Source organism: Bos javanicus, chromosome 19 (genome assembly GCF_032452875.1).
Source record: "Bos javanicus breed banteng chromosome 19, ARS-OSU_banteng_1.0, whole genome shotgun sequence".
NCBI classification, from domain to species: Eukaryota; Metazoa; Chordata; class Mammalia; order Artiodactyla; family Bovidae; genus Bos; species Bos javanicus.
Genome location: NC_083886.1, coordinates 12,112,877 through 12,137,376, shown reverse-complemented (window position 1 = coordinate 12,137,376; position 24,500 = coordinate 12,112,877). Strand labels below are relative to the sequence as shown.

Here is a 24,500-nt window from a genome sequence, read left to right as displayed (position 1 = left end):
GCTGGTGTGGAAGAAGGTAATTATAAGGTAATATACTTCAAGGTCTATTCTTTTCAGTAAAAGGGGTGAGAGCTTTCACCAAACTGTCACTAGGTTGATACAATTATCACCAAGGAAATACTAATATATTACTATTGCTAATTGCTCAGTTGTGTCCAGCTCTTTGAGACCCCACAGACTGTGGCCCTCCAGGCTTCTCTGTCCATGGGATTCCCCAAGCAAGAATACTGGAGTGGGTTGCTATTTCCTTCTCCAGGGGATTTTCCCAACCCAGGGATCAAACCCGGGTTTCCTGATTATAGGCAGATTCTTAACCATCTGAGCTACAAGGAAATACTGTGCTAGGTGAACTTGACACCTATAGATGTTGGTCTCATTTAGGACAAAACACATTTGGAAATCAGCAGCTGAGTTTGAGGGGAATGGCGTATTTCAATAAAACGCATCACGTGCAGTGTGTTAACAGATGTAAAATGGGAAACAAATAGACCACTTGCCCTTTCTGCCAGGGCTACCAGTGGTGACTTATTTTTATGTGGAAAAATGACAGTTCGCAGATTCACTGGTTTCTTCCTTCTCTTTCCATATGGAAATGATTACCTTTTTGCTGTTTTTCTTATCAACTGTTGCTATGATTTAAAATACTGAACCATATCTTATTTCTAAGGAATGTAAAAAGTGGTCTCTTCATCTGCTACAAGGCACACCCACTGCTGTATTTTGTTAACCGAGAGTACTTAAAAATAATTAGATCATAATTTTTACAAGATAAAGTTAAAAGTAATAATTTAGCATTGCAGAGATCCCAAACACTGAAACAGTTTCCCAAAGCAAACCAGCCTTAATGAAGCTCTGTAACTGAATTACCTCACTAGGGGTAAGCTGGTTCTGAGGAACTTTGCCAACTTAAGCTTAAAGAAAGCCATACGTTGAAATCATTTTATATTTGAGAAAAGAATGCGTAAAGTACCAGTGGGAACAAATGTATTTCTAATTTGCCAACTCATGGCATCAATGGCAGGTGACTATTCGAAGTAAACTCCAATCAGAGCCCTGGGTTCACTCATTTATGTGCTGCTGCTGCTGCTGCTAAGTCGCTTCAGTCGTGTCCGACTCTGTGTGACCCCATAGACGGCAGCCCACCAGGCTCCCCTGTCCTGGATTCTCCAGGCAAGAACACTGGAGTGGGTTGCCATTTCCTTTTCCAATGCAGGAAAGTGAAAAGTGAAAGTGAAGTCGCTCAGTCGTGTCCGACTCTAGCGACCCCATGGACTGCAGCCCACCAGGCTCCTCCATCCATGGGATTTTCCAGGCAAGAATACTGGAGTGGGGTGCCATTGCCTTCTCCGATTCATTTATGTGAGTTGAACCTTTTTTATGTACATTATTTTTTAATGTACAACTGCATTATTTGTTAGATGTGGTACCTAAATATGTGTGAAATTGTTTTAAATGTTTACATGAAAAATTTTTTTTCTTATCTAGTTTGAATAATGTAAAGTTTTTGCTATTAGAGTTGTGATAACTTAAAAATGGAACACCAAAGAGTTGATGTCAGAGCTTCAAAATAAGGGCTGGTATTAGAAAGGCCTGGAGCAAACCACTCCAGGATTCTTGCCTGGCGAATCCCGTGAACACAGGAGCCTGGAGGGCCACAGTCCATGGCGTCGCAAGAGAATCAGACACCGCTTAGTGACTAAACAACAACAAAATGACCAACCAGCTACGACGATAGACTCATAATTTCCTGGGCAGAGACATCCAAAAGCTTCAAATACGTAATTTCTTTTTTTAAGAAATATTTATTCATTCATTTGGCTGAACTGGATCTTAGCTCTGCTGCTCGGGATCTTCAGTCTTTGTTGTGGCTTGCAGAATTTTAGTCGAGGCATGCGGGATCTAGTTCCCTGACCAGGAATAGAACTTGGGCCCCCTGCACTGGGGAGTGACGAGTTTCAGCCACGGGACCACCAGGGAATCCCTGAACATGTAATTTCTTAGATTACTGAGTAACTGATACGCCGTGTGTCACTCAGGCTTACCCCAGAGCCAGGATGCACCCCTGCAGGCAGTGAGTACAGTGGGAAGCCAAGCCTACTTCTTAATCAAGCCTTTTCACTCTCCTCCATTTGTGCTTAAGAACTCTTTGAGCAGTAGAACCTGTTCCTTCCCATTAATTCTCTTGCTTCCAGCTTTGAGGATTCCCCCACAACCCCTCACCAATATTATTCGGTCAACCAGCAACACCTTTCTCTCTCTTTAACCTGTCCCTCAGCACTCAGGAAGGGGGCCCACAGATCACTCTGAGTCCATTCATTCATCCAACCAGTATCCATTCAGTGCCAGGCACTGAAGAAATGTTAAGGATAAGTGGACCAATACCATGAAGTCTAAATGAAGAAGCTTACAAGGCAGTTAAGTTTCTTTCCATATCTGGAGCTACAATTCTAGCTTCCCAATTATTGCTTGGTATTTTGCCCAGGGCTTCCCAGGTGGCTCAGTGGTAAAGAATCCACCAGTGCAGGACATACAGGAGACACAGGTTTGATCCCTGGGTCGGGAAGATCCCCTGGAGGAGGAAATGGCAACCCACTCCAGTGTTTTTGCCTGGGGAATCCCTGGTGGGCTACAGTCCACGGGGTCACAAAGAGTCAGACATGACCAAGCAACTGAGAACACAGCACACAAACATCTTTCCCATGTCCGTGTTCAGTTTTTTTTTTTTTTTAAACAAGGAAGATGTGGTACAAGGTAAAGAAGAGTGAACTGGGACCTCTAGTCTAGACTTTTAGTTTGTCTGGAATGTCTCCTCACTGGCGCTGTACTCTGCTCTGCAGTGGACATACCAGTGATTCTTCTCCTGACCACCATGTTTATCACACTTGCATTCCTGTCCAAATTTTGTCTTAAAACATGCTCCATATGTTCCCATCCTGCTGTTCTCTCCCCATGAGCCCAGGGTTTGGCAGCGAACCCTTTCTTGTGCTTCCCCCTACCTTCCAAATATGGCTTTGTCCACCAACTTGTCATTTTTGGCAAATTATAACAGTTATTTAAGAGATATTTGCTCATCTATATCAATCACATTGTTTCCTATGGGTTTTAGGAATGTGAGCATAAAAAATCTGGCTTTATATTTTTAACTAGATAACTTCTTATTCCTATACTCTGAAATGTCTCAGATGATGCAATGTCAGCCTTATTAGTAAATGAAATCCCATTTCCCACTAGCAGGAATGTTAAGAAAAACAATGTAAATATTTTAAGTTTCTAGAGAACACAGTGTCAGGTCAGTGTTGGAGAAGATACGGATTCAAGGGAGAAGAGGGGAAAGATAGAAAAGCCTCATCATTTAGGCGCTAGGGAGCAAGTGAAGCAAAAAAGAGATGAAAAGGAAGGTCAGAGAACTGACGATGATGATCTGATGACCCCAAAGAACTGCAGTTTACAAGTATTAAAAAAAAAAAAGATTCAATGGTTTTGAGTTATGGATTTTACCTAATGATAAAAAAAAAAATCTAAGAATAACTTACACAGATAGCATAGGGGGTTCCCTGACGGCCCAGCAGTTAGGACTCGGCACCTTTACAGGCAAAGGGTCTGGGTTCAGTCCCTGGTCAGGGGATTAAGGACCTGGAAGCCGCAGTGGTGCAGCCAAAAGAAAAAAAGAACAGTATAAAAAGAAACAACAAGCCGAACTACATGTCACTTAGCAAGTAATTCTGTCTTACTTGAATTTATTTCCTTTGCCAGTGATGGAGCCAGTACAATGGACTCTTTCATGGTTTCTCTTGTCCTATTTGGATTTAATTATTTACATGGTAAGTATGCAAAAACTCAAAAGGTTTTCACACGATCTTTTTGTCCAACATTTGGTGCCCAGTAAGGTAGCCATTAGACACATGTGGTTAGTAAGTATAAAATACATACTGAATTTTGAAGATAATATTAATAAAATCATGTAAAGGATTAATATTAAACTATGGAAATGATATTTTGGACACAATAGGTTAAGTAAATTATCCAAATGGGTGTAATACCTGTTTCTTTTTATATTTTATTCTTTTCATATTTTAAAGTACAGGTACTAAAATCTTAAAAATTAGATATATGGCTTGCATAATATTTCTGCTGGACAGGGCTATTCTAGACATTTCAGGAGCAAAATCCTGGGAATTGTAGACCTTGGAGTTGAACAAAGCTTGTCCTTACTAGGTGAGAGTTCATGGGAACAGATAGAGAAACATGACAGGAGGCAGAAAGGTGGGAATTTCCTTTCCTAAAAAAGAGGCCTTTGCTTAAGCTCGGCTCATGTGACCAGTATGAAAGAGGCAGGATATGAGCTTAATTCAACAAACATCCATTGAACACCTGCAAGGAAAGAGTGTGCAAAGATGGGGAAATTTTAAAAATGAGGTAACCCTGCCTCCTGCCCTTACGGAGTTCACCATTTGGTGGATTTCTTGCTGCACAGCCTATGCCTGGCTCATGTAGATACTCTCTGTTTACTGAACAGATTAATACAAATGTCTAACAAACTCTGGAAGAGATGTAAAGCCGCAAAACTACAGACACACAATAAAACCCATTAAAGGTCCTATATTAGCAACAGATCTCACAGCTATTCGATGCAACCAAGGACCTGGAAATAGAATTGAAAATATTTGGTTTCTGAAGTCATCTTATATGAGTAGAAGCCACTTCAGGCAATATAAATTCAAACACCATATTAAGAGAGTGAAGAACTGCCTTGGCTTGCAAGTCCTGGTCTGAAATCTAAATTCCATCCCTGAACTCCTGTATGTGCATGCTCACTTCGGTCATGTCCAACTCTCTGCAACCCTAGGGACTGTAGCTCACACAGGCTCACCTGTCCATGGGATTCTACAGGCAAGAATGCCATGCCCTCCTCTGGGGGATCTTCCCAACCCAGGGATTGAACCCAGGTCTCCTGCATTGCAGGTGAATTGTTTACCATCTGAGCCACCAGGAAAGCCCAAGAATACTGAGGTGGGTGGCCTATCCATTCTCCAGGGGATCCTCCCAAGCCCGGAATCGAACCGGGGTCTCCTGCGTTGGCAAGTGGATTCTTAATCACTGGACCACCAGGGAAGTCTCCCTTGCATGTTTGTTTTTTTTTTTTTTTAACAAAGTTATAAAAATCCAACATAAACATAAAATAACTCAAATTATTTTTAAAAGGATATGAAAACCTGGAGATAGTCTGAAGAAGAGAGGAATAAGTCAGACTAATCAGAAGGCAGCAACAAGGGGTGGAAGTAGCAATGGGTCTGGTCATCCTGAACTATCACAGAAATAGGGTGCAGGAATGACAGAACGCCCCAGGCTGAGTCAGGGGCAGAGGAGGAAGGGAGAAATGAAAGACTTGGGGTCCTACTGTCTCACCATGTTCTAACGAACACTGCCCACTGGACGGGAGGCTAGTAAATATATCAAAGTCTGGGAGCAGCCTGAAAAAAAAGCTGTATAAAGTTGGAAATCATTTATGTATGAAAGAATCTTTTATCTCCTCCTTGCAGAGACCAGGGATGTCTTTTATGTCCAGACGATGTTTGAAGAAGAAAATGCAGAACATCTGCACATTTCTTTGATCTTACATTTTTCTACAAGCCCTATTTTGCAGCTTCCTTTGTCTTCTAAAATTGTGCAAAGCACTTGCACACCCATACTTTTACCAGATAGGTATTTCATTTCATCTGATTCCCTCCAAAAGCCAGGAATGGTCACACCCCAATTCTCCCAGGCTTCAAAAACTGTGCACCCTCCTGAGGGGGGGGGGGCGGGAATACTCAAGTTCTGTGCCCCTCTTCTCTACCCAAGGATTATGACACAAGCAAATCTCTCCTGAACTCTGGTGCTCCCGGTGAGTGGTATGACTGTGGTCATATGTCATTGATTCTGAACTCCTACCCAAGCCAACTTCAATAAGCATAACTCATTTACTGAAACGTGTAAACAACTCCGGCACTGAAGCAGCCAAATGGAAAGCTGCCTTTACCACACGCTCTAGAAGGTGTAATAAGGCCATGATTCTGACTTTTTGGCTTGGCAGAGGTGGCTGGGAGGATGCCCTCCCGCTTACTTGGGAATACTAACGGCATCTGGGTTCTAGGTGGCTGCCGCTGCTGTCTAGGCGAGCACTGTTGGAATCTTGGACTCTGGTGGAAATATACAGGAAATCACATTGCCAAACTTTTCTCCTTATAAAGACAGATGATCTCTCCAGGAATTACCATCCTCCCTGATCTAGGAGGGAGGAGCCACTGGGGAAGCCAGCAGGATACAACTGTGGGGAGGAATTTTAAAGCAGTTTCCTGTGGCTCCAAGGTCCAGTCACAGGGCCATTCTTTCACAACGGTGCCGCATACCATGGGGAGGCTTCGATGATCACCTACAACAAAGTATACAGGACATGCCACCCTACACCCACAGTCCCCAGCATTTTGGCCCCAGGGACCAGTGCTCATGGAAGACAATTTTTCTGCAGATTGATGGGGTAGGATTGGGGGGTGGGGATAGTTTGGGGATGATTCAAGTGCATTTACATTTATTGTACACTTTATTTCTATTACATCAGCTCCTCCTCAGATCATCAGGCATCAGATCCCAGAGGTTGGGGACCCCTATTCTACAGAATTCTCTGAAAAAGTCAAGTTTATTTTCTGACAGGGAGTGGTCTGTGGATGGCACATTCACTAGGAATTGGGGAGTTGGGAAAACTGTATATATTCCTATACAAGGTCCTACTATTCTATTGGTCTCTTCCCTTCATATATATTCGAAACAGAACAATGACTCTCTCCAACTTGATCCTCCTCCTATTAATATATTCCTGGCTCAGTGATCGATGATTATTGCTGTCTGCTCAGGGTTCCCTGGTTCCTTCTTCATTTACTCCATCTTTTACTTCCTCCTTACCTGGATTCTACTTAAGTAGCATCTCCTGCCTGCTTTGGATCTCCGCTAATGCTTCAGCCACTGCAATATCCATTCAGCAAACACTCAGTATGACCCCACCCTCTGCTTGGCTCTGAGCATACAAAGGAGAACACAACAGTGTCTGCCCTTCTGGTGCTTAGGGTCGAGTTGGAGGAGACAGTGAAGATGAGGAAACAGACAAACTATTGGGTTGGCCAGAAGGTTCCGTCGGGTTTTTTGTACAGTATTATGGGCAAACCCAGACTTCCCTGGTGGTCTGGTGGTTGGGGACCTGCCTGCCACTGCAGGAGGCACAGGTTTAATCCCTGACCAGGGAAGATTCCACGTGCCACGGGGCAACCAAGCGCATGAGCTGTGAGGACTGAGCCCGTGCTCTCAACAAAAGAAGCCACCGCAGTGTGAAGCCCGAGCACAGCAACTGGCGAGTAGCCCCCGCTCACAGCACCTAGACCAAGACCACACCCAGCAACGAAGAGCCAGCACGGCCAAAGTAACAGCTTTTAAAAACAACGGATCAAATAGTACATTGAAAAAATACGGAAAAACCCAAACGAACTTTTGGGCCAAGTCAACAGATAAGTATTTTATGTACGTACTTTAAAGGAAACAAAACGAAGCTAGGCAGAGAATAGCAGAAGTTGAAGGCTTCTTGGTCTTGGGTCTTGTTTATTCTACCCGCCCTCAACACAACCCCCTCTCTGGTGCTTCCTGGTGTTTCTCACAGGGCTTTCCCCTCACCCCACCTCACCCCACCCCTACTTGGAAATTCAAATGCCACACACATCATGATGAAACCTTTTCTGATCCTTCCTGCTCAGCAATTCTCTTCCTCTTCCCAGTTTTTTTTTCTCATGGCCTCCATCTTACTCTACATTTGTAGTTACCTGCATATTTGCATAACCCCCAAGAAGATTGTAAGCTCTTGAAGGGAGATCCCTTTTCAACACTTTGTGTCCTCCCTGCTGTGTCTTAAACCAGTAGAGATTAGAAAAGTGAATAATAATAAAAAAATTCCCCCTCAATGTGGTTAAAACTACAACTGGCCCTGTTTCTTAGGGTTGTTAAGAAGATCAAATAAAACTCAAGAGGTGACAGTGCTCTGAAAAAGAAAAAAGGTGTGTACCTTTGTACAGACTGCTTTGCAATCATAGTCACAGCAAACATCATTCTGGAAACCTGCCCACACAGGATGGCTAAGAGTGGAGCTGGTACAGGGACACGCAAAGCAAAGGCTGGTCATCTGGTTAAATACCAAACGCTTTGGGGCTATCGCCTTGATTTTCTGCTATCTCGGTTTTCCCATCACCTACCTTGTGATCACAAGATGAAACAAGTAAGCAGACACTTGGACTTTTGCACTGGACTTTTCCATGGAACTGAGTGGCTAAGAGCCAGCCAGAACACCTAGGTTTAATTCTTGCTCTACTTCCTTGCTTCCTCCAGCAAATCACTGAACTTCTCTGCCTTCATTTCCTCATGGGGCTGTTGGAAGGATTTAATGATTAAATACAATAATGTAAAACAACACTGAAAACCCTGCCTGGTGCGAAGCAAGCAAGCAATCGTTATCAAAGTTACCATAAATCCACTGTGCTTCCCGGTACAGGGCACGTCAGAGGAGGTCCCTGGGAGCCAATCTTGATTGCTGGTGATGTGGGGCTGTTTACAAGGAACACACTCTGGAGGGGACATGGGAGTGGAAGGGAGGTTGGTGCAAAGGGCCGAATGGAGAAGAGGCATCTGAAGAGTCTCAGGAGTGTGGCCAAACCACGTGAGGTTCGGTAGAGAAATTTGGCAGCTCTAAGAGGCTTAGGACCGTCTTTCAAGTGAAAGCGATTCTCAAGACACTCGGAAGCGCCCTCAGAAACGAAGGGCAGAAAAAAGCCTTCCCTTGTTATTTTTGGCTTTCATTTTTTTAAGTTGTAAAAGGAGGTCGAGGACAACAGGGTTCTCTGGTGATATGGAGCATAGGCTGTCAGCACTTCCTGCTGGGAGAAGTGAACCCGAGCTGTTCTTTGCTGCCTGGTGAGGAGCCAGAGGAAGACAAGAGTAATCTGAACAGGCATTCCCCACCTTTGGGGAAAGGCGGAACCCATCCCTTTTTGCAAATCCCAAACTGCCTCAGTCCACAAAAACAATTTTTCCCTCCGTCAGAAACAGACCAGGACACAATTAAGCAATGCTGTCGGGCTGGGTCAGTCACAAGTGAGTGGCCTGGAGGAAAAAGCTGCTCATGCTGTTCCCTAAAGGGGGATAAATGGCAACAAAGGGAAATGACGTTTGGAATTAGGTGGGGTGGGGGGGGGGGGAGAAAAGTGGCCGGCAGAGGCCTCCTTGAATAAACAAGGCTTTTCCCCAAAGGGCTCTGGGTGGAAGGCCATCAAAGCAAGCTGTCCGCACTCCTCCCTGGAAACTCAGAAGAAGGCTGCGACTGTTAGCTTAGATAGGTGGCCCAGGGGTCCCTCTCAGCCAAGGATACCCAGAAAAAGCCAGAGCCTTCCCCTCAAGAATTCAGGAATGCAGTTTCCAACCCAAACAGATACTAACACTGTAGAAACAGTGCTGGAGTGTGTCCAAGCCTTCCCTTTATGTCCTTTGAGTCATTTGGAAATGGTTAACAAACGGGTTGAACACCTGGGCTGATTACCCCAGAAGGGGATTTCCAAACAGACCGTGTGCTGTAAAATCATCTCTTCCCTTCCCCAAGCAATTCAGCTCCACTTAGTCTCTGAGGTGTGCCCTGAAAGATGCCAAATTTTCTAACTCTGATTTGAGGCTTTACTGAGTTACAGCAGCAACTGCTGCTGACACAAAGGAGCAAGGCGCCAAGTAACTCTGTGCTTTTTAAAAAGGTTTAAATTAAAAAGAACAGATGTCCGATGTTTCAAAAAGCCACACATTTGTGGATTTGGCTGACAAAGCCTCTAAGTTGCGTTTCATTTCTGTTCCGAGACTCAGCCAGCCACTTAGAACTGACTCACTCTCTCTGGGCCACAGTTTGGGCCGGCATCCCAACTACAGAGTCTAATATCTCAGATCTCAAATGAATCCAGGGTGTATGGGGAGAGCGGGTACCATGTAAAACAACTTTTTCTTTTTTTTTTTAGTAGCATCAACACCCACACAGCAAACCATGGAAGGCTAGTAGGTCAAAGAGAATGAGTGAACAGTTGGCAACTGCCTGTCCCAGAGCCGCACAGCTCTAAAGGCAATGAGTAAGCAGCTGTCCAGAACAGGTTTTTGTTATAATCCGTCTTGTGAGTTCTGGTTCAGTATGCAAATACATGTAGGTTATTTGCTGCAATTCAAGCCCTCATTCTCAAGGCAAAGACATTACCTCAAGTGACCTCTTGGCCTTGCTGGAAAGGGAGGGGCCGGGAACCTCAGCCGCTGACTACGAGACACAAAAGACTCCATTGCTTTCAGAATTTTAAAGAACATCATGTGCTTTCTTTTCTTGTTGTCTTTGAGAATAAAGGAACAAAACACTTCACAGGCGGGAGTTCTGTGTAGCATTTCATTTACTATGTTTTGGGACTACCAGAGAAGCTTTTGATCACGCCAGTTAGAGGTGGAATGTTACTTGGCTTTCAAAAATGGCCACTAAAACTCCTGCTTAGGTTGTCTTAACCTTTTTATTTATCAATAGAATAAACCAATCTGTGTTTTCATTTTTTCTACTTTTTGGTTGTGTTGTGCGTCCTGTGGGATCTTAGTTCCCAACCAGGGATTGGACCCACACCTCCTGCAGTGGGAGCATGGAGTCTCAGCCGCCGGACTGCCAGTGAAGGCCCCCCTGTGTGTTTTTCTATTAAGAATGGGACTTTCAGTCTATTGGGGAAGACATGGTGGACCACCAAATCAGCTTTTCCTTTTACTGTTTAGAACCTCTTGACACTTAGCAAATCTCACTGGATATTATAGACGGAGTGTTACCAATAAAGGTATTAAAAGCTGACCATTCCCTTTTTCTTCATCTACCTTCTAGACTTTTTAGCATTAACTATATAACAAATTAGAAAATGTCAACATTTAAAGCTGGTACGGTTAGACCCTGGTGGCTTAGATGGTAAAGAATGTGCCGGCAATGCAGACCTGGGTTCAATCCCTGGGTCAGGAAGATCCCCTGGAGAAGGAAATGGCAACCCACTCCAGTATTCCTGCTTGGGGAATTCCATGGATAGTGCAGCCTGGCATGCTACAGTCCACAGGTTCGCAAAAAGTCAGACTCGACTAAGTGACACTTCTTTTTCCAAGGTTAGACAAGAATTTTCAGTTATTCATAGTAAATTTTGTGTATCTGTGCTTTGTACCTTAATTAGACTAGCTGCCCTCCCCACTTTTTTGATAGGTTAAGAAGCAGATTTACTTAGAGAGGCACATCACAGACAACGCAGTCTCAAAAGGCGAGAGCCGCCATGGGAGAAACACACTCCAAGCCAGAGTGGGCCATCCCAGAAGGCAAGAGGCCTGGAGGCCTATTTCCAGATTTGAGAAGGTTTTGGTACTACTAATCAAGTCATTAGTTCATTAATTTCTGCTTTTCTCTATTCATTTGTATATTGGATTTAGTTAATAAGTTCTTTAGAGCATATTTACTCCCAAACAAGGGAACATATGCAGACAGCATTTAAAATCCTATTTTTCAAGTGAGCAAATGCAATGTTGTAAAATTCTCACATGTAGCAAATACTGTCTTTGATGAATTAAAAAACTGCTAACATACTAACATTAACAGCTTCTTTACATTTTATCTGATGTCATCCTTAGGACAACCTGGCTATATATAATCTCTCTTTTTATAGATGAAATCAAGGCTGAGTTAAAAACTTTCTCCAGGTCACAATATGTTAGGGGCAAAAATCTAAACCACTGTTAACAGACTAAGCACATGGAGGCAAACGGGTTTCAAAACATATGGAAAGGCTTTCTGATGCTAAAAAGATTGGGGTCTCATGAGTTCTTCACATATGGGTCAGTCAAAAGAGAGTTCACCCGTTTTTAAGAGGGCAGTTAGTTGTTTGATTTAGCTTCTTGCCTAATTTGTACTGACTGGATCGCTTTGAGTGCCAAGCCTCAAGTTGCCCTCCTAAAGCTGCAGACAGCACAGAGCACACTGGGAACACAGGCTGAGCTGGTTTGCAAGGAGCGCACGTTACTCTACATACCTAATGAACTAGTGTAGTTCAGAGGTATCACTTCCAGCCTTGTCTCTTTCTGGATTTGGAGAACAGATACAGAGGCCATTATCCAAATGAAAATAAAATTCTCTCCTCTAAGCTCTACACTCTGGGTTATGATTATACAGAGAATACAGAAAACACTGCACGCTCCTGCACGGCGCTGTCTGAAGGGAGGTGCTCCCCAGTACTCGTGTATACACCTCAATGTGTTGCCTTGTACTGTCATTGCTTAACATTCTCGGAGTTGAGACACATAAGATGCTGCAGATATTTAAGGCACAGAAGAGACTTACACAAAACAGAGATGGAATCAAAAGAATTCCCAGGCCCCCCCCTTTTTTATGTGCAGGAACATTAAACCATCTATTTACAAATTTTCTGGTCTCCAATCAGCTGGAATTAACTGGGGGTGTCTTTGGGATGTTGTTGTCTGTGTCTGCTTTGGTGGATTAAAGAATGGAACCAACCAACTGCAGGAACAGAAGGGTAGCACATGGCTCCAGCTGGGATTCAGCGGGGTCACCTGAGCACGCAGTGGAGGGAAGGAGGAGAGCTGCTCTTCATTCGTTTTCAGAGCAAATTCATTTGAAAGAATGAACAAGCCGCGGTCACAAGTTAAGTGTATTATAATCACTCAGACCTTCAGCCTAAGGCACAAGGCTTTTTTTTTAATGTTACCCCAAAATAAATTTATCAACAAATCCCCAAATCTAGTACAGACAGTACAAATCAGATTTGCTTTCCTCTTTCCTTTATTCAGACAAACACCAAATAAAATGCAGGTGAAGGTGATGACAGACAACTGGAAGCTGATTTAGAGACTTACACAAACCCTAAAGATAAAAATCATAATGGTTAACGTGAGTTTACTTAAAGCATCTGGGTACCGCTTTTCAAGTAAGTAACTATTGCTAGAGTTTCTAGGTAGGGGGTAAAAGATGGTTAAGAAGTAACCTTTCCAAAACTCACAAGGCAGGCTGCTTGTCCTTTATTCAGTTTTGATCACAGACTATCCCAATTTTGCATAAAATCCTCTTGATATTGATACAGTAGTACGGCACGAAAGATTCAAAGTGCCACTAGACCTAAGGACCAATTCTTTTAATCATAAACCATGGTGCTGGGTAATGTTTGAATGGGAACATTTGATATGGATGGTCAGATGAAAGATACCAAAATGTCAGACAGCCCATCGACTGCTGTTGCCATGAGATTCAACAGTCAACATCAGTCTGATAAGCTACCCGACAAGGTGGTACAGCCATGGAGATGTCACGACGGTAGGCAAAACAAGCAGACATTCAGGCAGGATTTGATCAAACAAACCAGGCATTTCTGGCCTGTTGAGATTTAAACTCAATTCTATACTCAATATATTGTCAGTACCAATTTTCCTAAAGGCGAAAAGTGAGACTACTTATCACTGCCCCACTCCTGGGACCCTGCCCCGTCTGCAGCAAAATAAAATGACCAAGTTCAACCAGAAACATCCGAAAGGAAAAATCACATAAGAACAAACACTTACGAAAGAAAGAAAATTAGGTTATATATAAAAGTAAATTTCTGCTAAAATCAGAATACGTGCTGAGCTAAAAATGAATAGCTGTGAGAAAGCTTCTTTTCTTTTAAAACAGGTTATTTTTCTCTCCATGTCCTTTGATTTATATACTATAATCTCTCCTGTTTTCACAAACCAAGAAGTCGCCTCCACACACCAGTACCTAAGCTGCCCTTTCAGCAGTCTGTAGCCAGCTGCCCAATTCCAACCCAACCAAGAAACACCTGGCAGTGGCCCTTTCATGCAAATAAATGAAGGCTTAAGAGGCTGTGGCTGCGGTGGATGTGGCAAGGCTGAATTTAGTTGGTAGAAGCTAAAAGGAAGTTTTAAAAAAAAACGCTCAAGAAAATGGACACAATTTTGGAATGATCAAAGATGTATTTATAAAGTTTTTTCATGACTTCATTCTAAATATACAGAATAAAAAATGGTGTCAGCTCATTTGTAAGACACCAACAAGATTTTCCTTATACTGTCTCAAAATTGAAAGATCAGTTTCCCAAGAGGGTGTGCAATGCATCATAAAATGGCCTTTTTTCGAAGGTGGGAGAAGAAGGGCTGGGCAGGATGGCATATTACTTTTACCATGATAGACATGCAAGACTGTTACCCAATCCAGTTTAACTTATATACACTTGTGATGACTCAGAAAAACAAAGAGGTCATATTTGACAAGCCTAAAAAGCTTGAAATATTTAACGTAACTTAGGAATTTTTTTTTTGGGGGGTGGTGGTGGTTGGAATTCTTTAATTGTACCACGTGGGCCTTTGAAAGTAACAAATAGAAGGCCAGTTTCTGTTAACTTTGCTGCTGAACATCACATTCCATCCTAATAAAACCTGGATTGAACTGAGGGTGGATACCTTACCTTGACAAAGGAAAAGTATGTCAGTGCAAGATGTGGATTAAACTGCTTTCGGGGGCGGGGGGTGGTGAATTAAAACTGATACAGGTTGGAAAAGGAAATTTTCCTTCCTGATCTGGAGTCCTCCCACTTTAAGGCAGAACCCTTCCATTTTAATTTCTGCAGTTAACAACTTTTCCTGCTTATTTGGTTTTCTCCTTTGGGTCCAATCGCTGCTGGATTCGTTTGGCGTAACTTTGTGCCATGGAGTTAATGATGGACAGGATGAAGTAACACACCATTACAACAACCAACTTCTCAAACATCCAGGACAACCAGTTTTCTCCCTGCAGGAAGAAAGGCAGAACAACCCACGAGAAATGCTTCATTAGTTTGGTAGTAAACGGAGTCATCTACCATGTTTTAACGAAAGTAATGAGAACTTGGAGCTTATAACCTAGTAAACAATTAAAAAAGAAAAGTCTTATCTCTTCAGCTACCCTGAAATCTACATTCAGGCCTTCTTACCTCCAGTTATTAAAGGTTTCACTTTGTTAAAGAGAATGTTGAATATAGTTTAGAATGGGGTGTGAGGTCATTTCTTGTCTTTCACTACATAAAGTCTTTGATGAAATTCTACTATCTGAAGTCACCATGGGGATACGTGTAGAGTAGCGTCAAGATAGTTTTAAATATATTCTTGTTCCAATATTAGGAGCAGCTTTTAAAACATAAATGTTATCTATTTCTGTAGTTATGTTTAGTCAACTGAGGGCAGCAAAGGACCACATAAAGAGTTGTAAGGCCATTAAAAAAAAACCAAACCAAACAACAACAAAAATAGCCCTATGCTTCCTTCAAGTTCCCCATTTCAGGTTATTGCTTACTCATCCTCTCCTAGTCATTTCCTTTCTTTGCTACAGAACTGTTTATACAAAAGGCAGGCTTAAAGTTTTTAAGTTCAGTTATGTTAACAGCTTTGGTTTATATGTTTTTTTTAAAAAAGATTATTTTCCCATCAATGAAAAGAAAAAGAGAGCCAAAATGGATATTCAAATGAACTCATTAAATCCAATATTTTGTTATGCTATAAATCTTAACTTTCTAATCCACTTGGAAAGTATACTTGCTACTTATAAATAAATCATTGAAGATCAAGGTAATAACTCATTCTACAGAACATATCCATTATTTTCCATTAACCCAATGCTCGTTTTGGGGAGAAGTACAAAACAAAAGCTACATTTTTCTGCTTTAGACAAAGACACATTTGCCAGTAGAGGGTACACAGAGCTTCAAACTTCTATTAAGCCTGACAAACCTCACTCTATTTGCCTAAAAATGCCAGTGAGTGCCGTGAATGTAACTGCAGCCTGAAACCGTGGGGGTGGGAAAAAGAAGAAAACCAGGGAAAAGTCTCACCTGCGGTGTGCCCATTTCACTTCTGTGGTGAAGCTTCTGCCGCTGGGCCTCCAGGTATTCCTGGAATGGCTTCTGCAGAGACGGACCTATGCCGGGGACAGCACTGGAGGCGTGGTACAATAACCCCAGGAAGAAAGACACATTTGGGAAGAAAAGCAGGAAAGAATGTTAAAGGAAAATCCACTTACCGCCTTGACTCAAAAAAACAGGGATTAGACAGAAAGAGGAAAAAACCCAACAACAATCAGCAGAGCTGGCGAAATCCTGTGAACTCTTCCCAATGGATAAAAATTCATCCTTTCACAACCCCTTACGGGAGACAACTCTCTCCCATCAACATGTTTAAGAAGGAAATAGGAGCTGAGAGTCCCTTCTAGTAGAAGAGTTAGTTCTCAGAGTGAGGCGAGCTCAGCCGATGCTGCACACTGGTGTGGTACAAAGAGTAAAATGAATGACTTCTGAGAAGTCTCACATTTATCACCACCAGTTCCTGTAAGAACTGGTTTGAACCGATTAATAAGGAAATGACTTATGCTTGTGTCATCCCTGGTTGAAAAAGAAACTGCCCGCCCTCTCACTGACTTGTCCCATCTTCTCAGAGGAGGCGGTCCTTTCTCAATCCAAGTCCTTATTAGGACAATCTGTGCGTCATCCTTATCCAAAAAGAATGCATTAGCAAATTTGGGAGGCACCTCCTACCAGTCAGAAGTCAGTGATTAACAAAGGAACAAAGAAGGAACTATGAACCTTGAATCACGTCGTGGTTTTTGGTGGACGGCTTACATAGAAACTACACAACATTACTAAACAACTTGTTCTGAGATGACTGGGATAGTGATCTCTGATAAGCTGATGGACTCAGAGCTCCCTCTCACCTAGAATGTGTGCAGCAGTGCTGTTAAACCGGTTTGGCAACTGGAGCTACCAGGCTCCCGATTTAGAAATGCTTGCAGGCATTTTAAAAAACGGTAACTTGGGGCGACTTAGAAAACCAAACATCTCTACTTTCTATAAGCTTTATTTTCTCATCTTTCATAATAGGGCTAAAAGCTAAATGAGCCCAGTCATTTTCCTGGGGCCAGCAAAGGGTATTTTCTGTATTTGCAACAGTGCCTAAAGTTCTCTTCTTTAAGCAAGTATTAATGTCACCACCTTTTTTCTAGAACAATTTCAGTTGCTGCTTTCTCTTACAAAAAGCAGGAGTACAGAAGAGAAATTTCTTGCTACTATATTTACCAGAGGGTAACAAATACATAGTCCTGGCTGACACTTTTCTTTGGTCTGTTAATGATCAACCAACAAGCCCTTAATAGAGTCCTTATTTTATATCCAAACTGTAATTGGTGCTATGGGGAGAGAAAAAAACTGCAAGAAGTGGTCAATGTCCAAGAACTCAAATCATTATTATATGGATTCAAAACACGCACACGCGCGTACACACACACACACAAACACACACACACATGAACTCATTTGCGAACAATAGAATTTATAAATCAGTAATAAATTTCTCAATTTTTTGGTACAGAAGACACATTCCAAAGAAACTGAAGGGAGAAAAGAGAGACCAGTGTGGGGTGAAGCTGTTTAAAAAGTCCTTTAAGGAATACTGAAAGATATGTTAAAAGGCCTGAAGAGATATATGTAGTAGGGGCAGTGACTTGCATGGATGATTCCAGAAGACCCATAAGACAGCCCTCAAAGATGAAGTCTCCTTTCCTCTCCCAGCCTTCTGTGTGGCCTCACGTGAGCATGGTAAACCAGAAGAGCTGTCTCTGAACTCTGTTGCTATTTTTCGGTAATGACCTTTCTACAAAGGAGCAACAACAGTACAAACTTTCTCTTTAAAAGAAAGACTCTCCTTGGGTAGTTCTTTATATAATGCATAAAAGAATGCAAATAGCTCATCCACTTACACTTGAAACAAACCACAGAAATATAAAAAAAATCCAATGAAATAAATGCATAAGAAGACTGGCTTTGAAGACTGCAGATTTTTAAGAACTTTTCTTCAGAAATTGATTCTTCTTGGTTTTTTCACCTGGTGCACAGCTTCAGGATCTTAGTCCCCTGGTCAAGGACTGAACCTGGCCCCGCTGCAGTGAAAGTGCCAGGTCCTAACCACCGACCAACAGGGAATTCCCAGAAGTTTATTCTTTCACCCTTAATGACAATATCTTATATCATCATTTCAAACTCCCACGGGTGGCTAGTTAAAAAAAAAAAACTTATTTAGCGAGATTGAAATGATTGTAGGCTTATTTGAACAGCTAGGATATACAAGCAACGACTTGAAAATTCCCTTTTTGATGTCCTCCAAGAGCTGGGTTCCATTATGTGTATCCTGTTTCTTCAGACCTCTAACTTCAGACCAAAGCTCAGCAAAACTACGGCTTACAGTTTTCCTCAAATCATTCTTGGGCTCCAGGGTCAAGTCCTTATTTAAAGAGAAAATTAAGACTCAAGACCCAATGTTAGAAAGGTGCTACTTTGCTGTTGTTGAGGGAAATGAGGAAGGGACTAGCAACAATCATTCTAAATTCCTTTCAAATAACTGAAAAGCCTAAGTGATTTGCCACTGTAAGTCCATTAGGGCTACTCTTTGGGCTGACAGAGAATATACGTTTACATGATGCGTAACTTTCAAAGAATTATCCTGGGCTAATATAGAGGTTAAATTTTCAAGGTGCTATGTTATTACATGCTTTAGAGTTTTGGGTGGTGGGATGGGAGATTCAGTTTTTTATAAGATACTAGAAACACTTGAAAATAGAAATTAAAAGTCTTTTATAGCAACATATTGACCAAAACTATTATGAATAAGTGCCACATGATCCCAATAAATCTAAAAAGTTAACATATTTGAAATCTAGGTAATAAATGTTACATAATGAACTATTAGTCAAGTCCTCAAGTTTTTAAATATATGCCTCAAAATCTTAGTTTTAATTTTTTTATGTCTATAAACAATGGCTTAGGGCACACAAGCCTCAGCTTATACAAAGCACTCTTATACTAGAGTTTTCTAAATTAACACTAAAGCTCTTTAAGTAATAGACTAGATAAAAACTGAAATTATAGCTTTTACTCTTAACATGCATTTAAGGAAAACAAGAATGCCATCCCCATGACCTCATCCCTCAAGTTACTTTCAAGCAGCAGAAGTAAGAGCCCATTCTAGAAAAAAAAAAAGAGTCCATTCTGACATTCAGGATTCATTTAAGGTACAGGCATGAAGAAAGGAGGGAGGAATAATCTGCAACAGAGTTGAGTGTCTTTTTATAGTTGGCTTAGGAAATAACTTAATGTCTTTTCTGAAAGCCATTAAATTCAGAGGACCTTGTGCACCTGGCTAAGGACTCTCATCTCAACCCATAGTGGGTGGGTAAGATGCTGCAATTAGGTGCTGATTAAGTTCAAAGTATTGTTATTCAATACTATTTTCCAGTCAGCGGTTGTATTTAAATATACTTAAACTAGCCTTGTAAACAGCCATTTTCTCTAGGTGACAAAGCCTTAAAGAAAAAAGAAGAGAAAACAAAAGCAAGAATAAAATTAATCTCATCCACTTTTCCTTGCTGTAGACCTTCAGCATGGTGGGTAAAAAAAAGTTGTGTGGATAGTAGTACGTTGATATTTATTTCTTGACATACAAAAACACTTTTCAGATAATATAGTCATGAAGAAACAAATTTCCATCAAATTGTTTAAATGGAAATATTTTTGAACTTAATAAAGAAAGAAAGAAATCCTCAGAAAATGCAAACAAAAGAGGAGGAGAAAAGAAATCCACAGAAGTCTAAACCCACCCAGAGCTCAAAAGGAGTTTCCTGGGAACAATATTCTGCATGCTTATATACCTAAGTATATGTTAAAACAGAAACAAGACAAACTTCTCTGCAAAATTCTGTCAAGGGCCCTGACCAATATACAAACAAAATCTATTATTTTTCTCTAGTTTTTAAAGCATATATGTAACTCCATTTTTGGAATCACTTATCTGATAAGAAATCTGTATCTTAAACTCTCCCCATATCAACTCATTATAAATAAAGGTCCCACAAAAAGCCAGAAAAGTCTTCCAGAAGAAGCATCACAATCAGCAGAGGTTGCATAGAGTGGGTGATGTGATTACTCCAGTTTTTCACAATGCTTACATTTTCATTTGTTGGTTAGTCATGAGCATATACACCCATTCCAAAAATTCATAGGTCACTGTTATTCGGTTTTCAAGGAACTCCCTTGAAACTGTGTTACTTTCAAACAAACTGGTTCACTAGATATAAAAAACATACCATTTGATTTACTTTGAATCTCTTTTCCATCATGGACATAGTCATCAAACTAGCACTTACTATTAAAAGACCTGAAATCTTCATGTTCATGGTTCTTTTTGGATTTTTCCAGCCAGATGTGTTTTTTCTTTTTTTACTATAATTATTATTAAGTGCCATCATAAAACTGGGGCACAGTGCTTAATAACACAAGAGTAACAAACTTTAAAAAAATTGATTAGTCTTGTTTAGCTCTATTTACACAGTGCCTATGTGAAGGTTAAGCAGTTGAAATGCCTAAGGGAATTAAACAATTAATAAAGTAAAGTTCTAATATAAGCTCTACTTTCTTGACCACTTTTTCTGAGGACCTTTTAGCATTGCTGTGATTGTGTATGTCATATCATTGGCTTTCCAATATACTGGAAACTGTCTGACATGGATTCCAAGAAAGGCTAAAGGGCAATATACCTTTGTTGTTCCTAGAAAAAAAAAAGGTTTTAAAATTAAGAAACATTTCTTTAAACCTTTACTTCACTATTTGTGCAGTACTTTGAGGCTGATTTATTTAACATTCTTCTGATGATTAATTAGAACATCTAAATAACATTCTCAGGGTGTGATTAGTTAACCACTGAAAGCTTATGAATTTGAGAAAATGTTTTTACAAGATACAGTTCAGGGGTAGTATTAAAAGAAAGGGAAAAGAAGAGTTTAATCAAGTCTACTGCTGCTACAATTTAGACAGCATAATAGTTTTTTGAAGTAGCCTGTTTTTTGATAGCACCAAAAGCAGCTTTTAAAGGCAGAGAAGCCTAGAAACAATGGTCTGTGAACATTTTTGATATATGGATATTATTCATGCAAAGAGTAAAATGTATAAATACAAATTTAAAAGGATAAAATATAGATGAAGCATTAAACAATTTAAAATGTCTCATTATGATGACTTTCATGCTATCTTTAGCAAATATTTCTGATTAATGGGGCATAGAAAAGACAATAAATTGCAGCATGCCCCCTGTAAGCCCCTTTTGTACTGAGAACTCCTACTCTTATCCTGGGCTTCCCTGGTGGCTGAATGGTGAAGAATCCGCCTGCCGATACAGCAGATGCAGGTTCAATCCCTAGGTCAGGAAGATCCCCTGGAGGAGGATAATAGCAACCCACTCCAGTGTTCTTGCCTGGGAGATCCCAGACAGAGGAGCCTGGGGGGCTACAGTCCGTGGGGTCGCAAAGAGTCAAACGCAACTTAGCAACTAAACAACACTCCTTCCCTGTACTTGTAATACCTAATTTGTGATCTGACATACGGATTGAGGGAGTGCCAACCAGACTGATGGTAAGCTATATCCTCCATGGATGTATAGCCGTAATTATGTCTATTTGTAGAACCATAATAATGCTATTTACATTACAAAAATACACACAAAAAGGAAATGACAAAGATGAAAATAAATATAAATAGAAGTTCTATTTTAGTCCCACCAATGGTGGAGACCACTGGAATAGACCAGGGAACTGAACTGCAAGGGGTACAAATACTATATATATACAAATATATATATATATATACACACACACACACACAAATACATATACAAATATATATATATAAAAAACTTTACCTGTTCCAAAAAGGTCAAAATATCTTAAGGTTTAGTTAGCAGAACAACTCCGTGTAAAATTGTTAGGTAACATATTAGAGAAAAAAAGACAGCTACTTCTACAAAGATCCAGACCAAGGCTCTCTTTTCTCTTGCCCTTCCATGCTTTAGAGTGGCTCTTACAGACCACTGTAAAGAGGACCTTTAAGAACCCAGACAGCCAGACCTCGAGAAACTGAGATCTGTGCCCACAGTTAAACTTATATTTGTTTTAAATGAATATTAGAGTTTTTAGAATTTTCTTGAGTGAGGATCACTGTATGTAAATCAATAAATCAAATTTATCCTCTGACTCCAGAGAATTCCTCTATCAGTTGAGATTTGGCCTGGGAGCTGAGGAGTCCTAAACAGACTCTTCTAGACTGAAGCTACAGACTCTTCTGCTAAAGAGATTAAATTTTATAATTAAGGTACTATGCTGTGCCTAGTCACTCAGTGGTGTCCGGCTCTTTGCGACCCCCTGACTATAGCCCATCAGGCTCCTCTGTCCATGGGATTCTCCAGGTAAATATATTGGAGTGGGTTGCCATGCCCTCTTCCGGGGGATCTTCCCAACCCAGGTATCGAACCCAGGTCTCCTGCTTTGCAGGCAGATTCTTTACTGTCTGAGCCACCAGGAAAGCCCAGTTAAGGTACTAGTAGGATTTATTTTCTGGAGAAGGAAATGGCAACCCACTCCAGTGTTCTTGCCTGGAGAATCCCAGGGATGGGGGAGCCTGGTGGGCTGTCCGTCTCCGGGGTCGCACAGAGTTGGGACAGGACTGAAGTGACTTAGCAGGATATATTTTCAGGGATGAAATAAAAGCCCATCCGTACCCCATCTCCATTACATGCTCATCTGTCTTCTGAACAAAAGAGGCAATGACAGTAAAGCAGAAGTTCAGTGACAAGGTGGACTAGCAAGTCCCTTTCTTGATAACAGTCCTAAAAGTAATTCTTTGTTTTCAGAAATGTGCGCATTTTAGTCAAATGCAGTAGAATTGAATACCACTCCTCCATAACCATCCCCCCTCACCCCCGCCCCCGCTGGGCAGTGAGGCCAGGATCTAAACAGGCTTAACGGTTAGTATTTTAATGAGTTGTCATTTCCTGTCTGATAAAGATTCTCACAGTATTTAACCACCAGTTTCCCTGGGGCCCGAATAGTACTAGAACTCTATTCATAGTGACTCAGAATGGATCTCAGGCTCCTAGCCTGATTCAACAATGATAGATTGCCCTACAAATGAAAACACACACACACACACACAAACACACACACAAACCACCAAACCCCCCCCCCCCAAAAAAAACAAAACCTTTCTTGCCTCCTAAGGTAGACTGCTCAGGAGATGAAGCAGGCAAGGCAAGAGGGGAGGTAGTTCATCAAACAATCTTTCTGAAGAAGCCAAAGGTCATCATGCTAACATTCATTAATATTTATAGCCTTCTAGTCCTCAGAGATTAGAGACAGAAAAAGAGAAACAAATTGATCTCTAATTAACCCAGGAATATGACAAGTAAACGAACTGGTGTCAGCTGCAAATCAACTTATATTTAACCTAGTAAAACTGAGATCCAGTAATACTAGGTGACTGAAATGAAAGTGTTAAAATCTAGGGCTTTCTCATATACATAAGTTTGAGTTGATAGTCTCTGGCACCATCTAAAATTCGTTGTGATTCTACCTCAGGATTTGGGATTAAAACATCTTGAGTTTCATTCACAGCTGTGCCCCTTTCAAATTATTAAAACCTCTTTTGTACTCAAGTTAGTCTATTGTGTGCTGAGTAGAATTATAAACACTTGACACCGTCAGTTTCTTAGCTGCTGTGTAGAAGGAAGACCACTGCTTTATCGAGAAACATCAGGTGTATGGTTTCTACTGCCTCACAGCATATTTCTATCACCAGCGTCTTTCAAAAAAAGTAACTGGCAACTGCACTTGCTTTTGAACATTTGGAATTGTTTTCTATGAGAATCAAAATGAAAGTAATACCTCCTTACAATTAGCAGCTACTCTTTGAAATACGCTATCATTAAAGGGAAGCTTTTGAAAACAAACCTCATTTCGGAATGTAGACGTGAGCAACAGAAGCCAAACAGGCATTTATGTTAATGAATGAGGCCAGAGCTAAAGAAGTGGTCTGAGAACCAAGTAAAGTGATTGGCTGCCAAACAAAACCCTGTTAAAAATCAACTGATTTCAGTTACAGAAAATGACAGACTGATGGTAGCTTTATATGGTGACAAATTCATCTGTGGCTGGCTGAATCCACTGAGTTCTAAGAAAGAAAAGAAATCAGCAACAGGGACCCACAGACCCAAAGGTCAAGAATAAAGAATAGTTTGTGGAATTTTAAACTTAAGGTGAAATAGCATGGAACCTCACTGGCCTTTATATCATGATGGTAAATGGATTAAAAAAAAAAAAAAGTGACTATTGACAGGAATTTAATCTCATCAAGAAAAATCTAGTTACTCCAACCATTAGGCAGAAAATCACTAAATGCAGTACATAACCTCAAAAAGAAAAGCCAGGATCTCTGACCTCAATGAACTTCATCCATAAGGGTGATTAGAAGAATAAGGGGGAAAAAATGCATTTAAAC

At 41.0% G+C, this 24,500-nt stretch overlaps 1 protein-coding gene across 5 annotated transcripts in view; it reads right to left on the bottom strand.

Annotated features, from left to right (window-relative positions):
* Nucleotides 1-12,877: 12,877 nt before the first annotated feature.
* VMP1 (vacuole membrane protein 1) overlaps nucleotides 12,878-24,500 on the bottom strand; it is a 129,898-nt gene continuing 118,275 nt past the window's right edge. For all 5 annotated transcript variants that reach the window (XM_061390200.1, XM_061390201.1, XM_061390199.1 and 2 more), the window contains 2 exons: nucleotides 15,969-16,071; nucleotides 12,878-14,893 (listed from right to left, as the gene is read on the bottom strand). In XM_061390200.1, coding sequence (XP_061246184.1) covers nucleotides 14,750-14,893; nucleotides 15,969-16,071 — 247 coding nt within the window. In that variant the 3' untranslated portion in view covers nucleotides 12,878-14,749. The remainder of the gene's footprint in view (nucleotides 14,894-15,968; nucleotides 16,072-24,500) is intronic.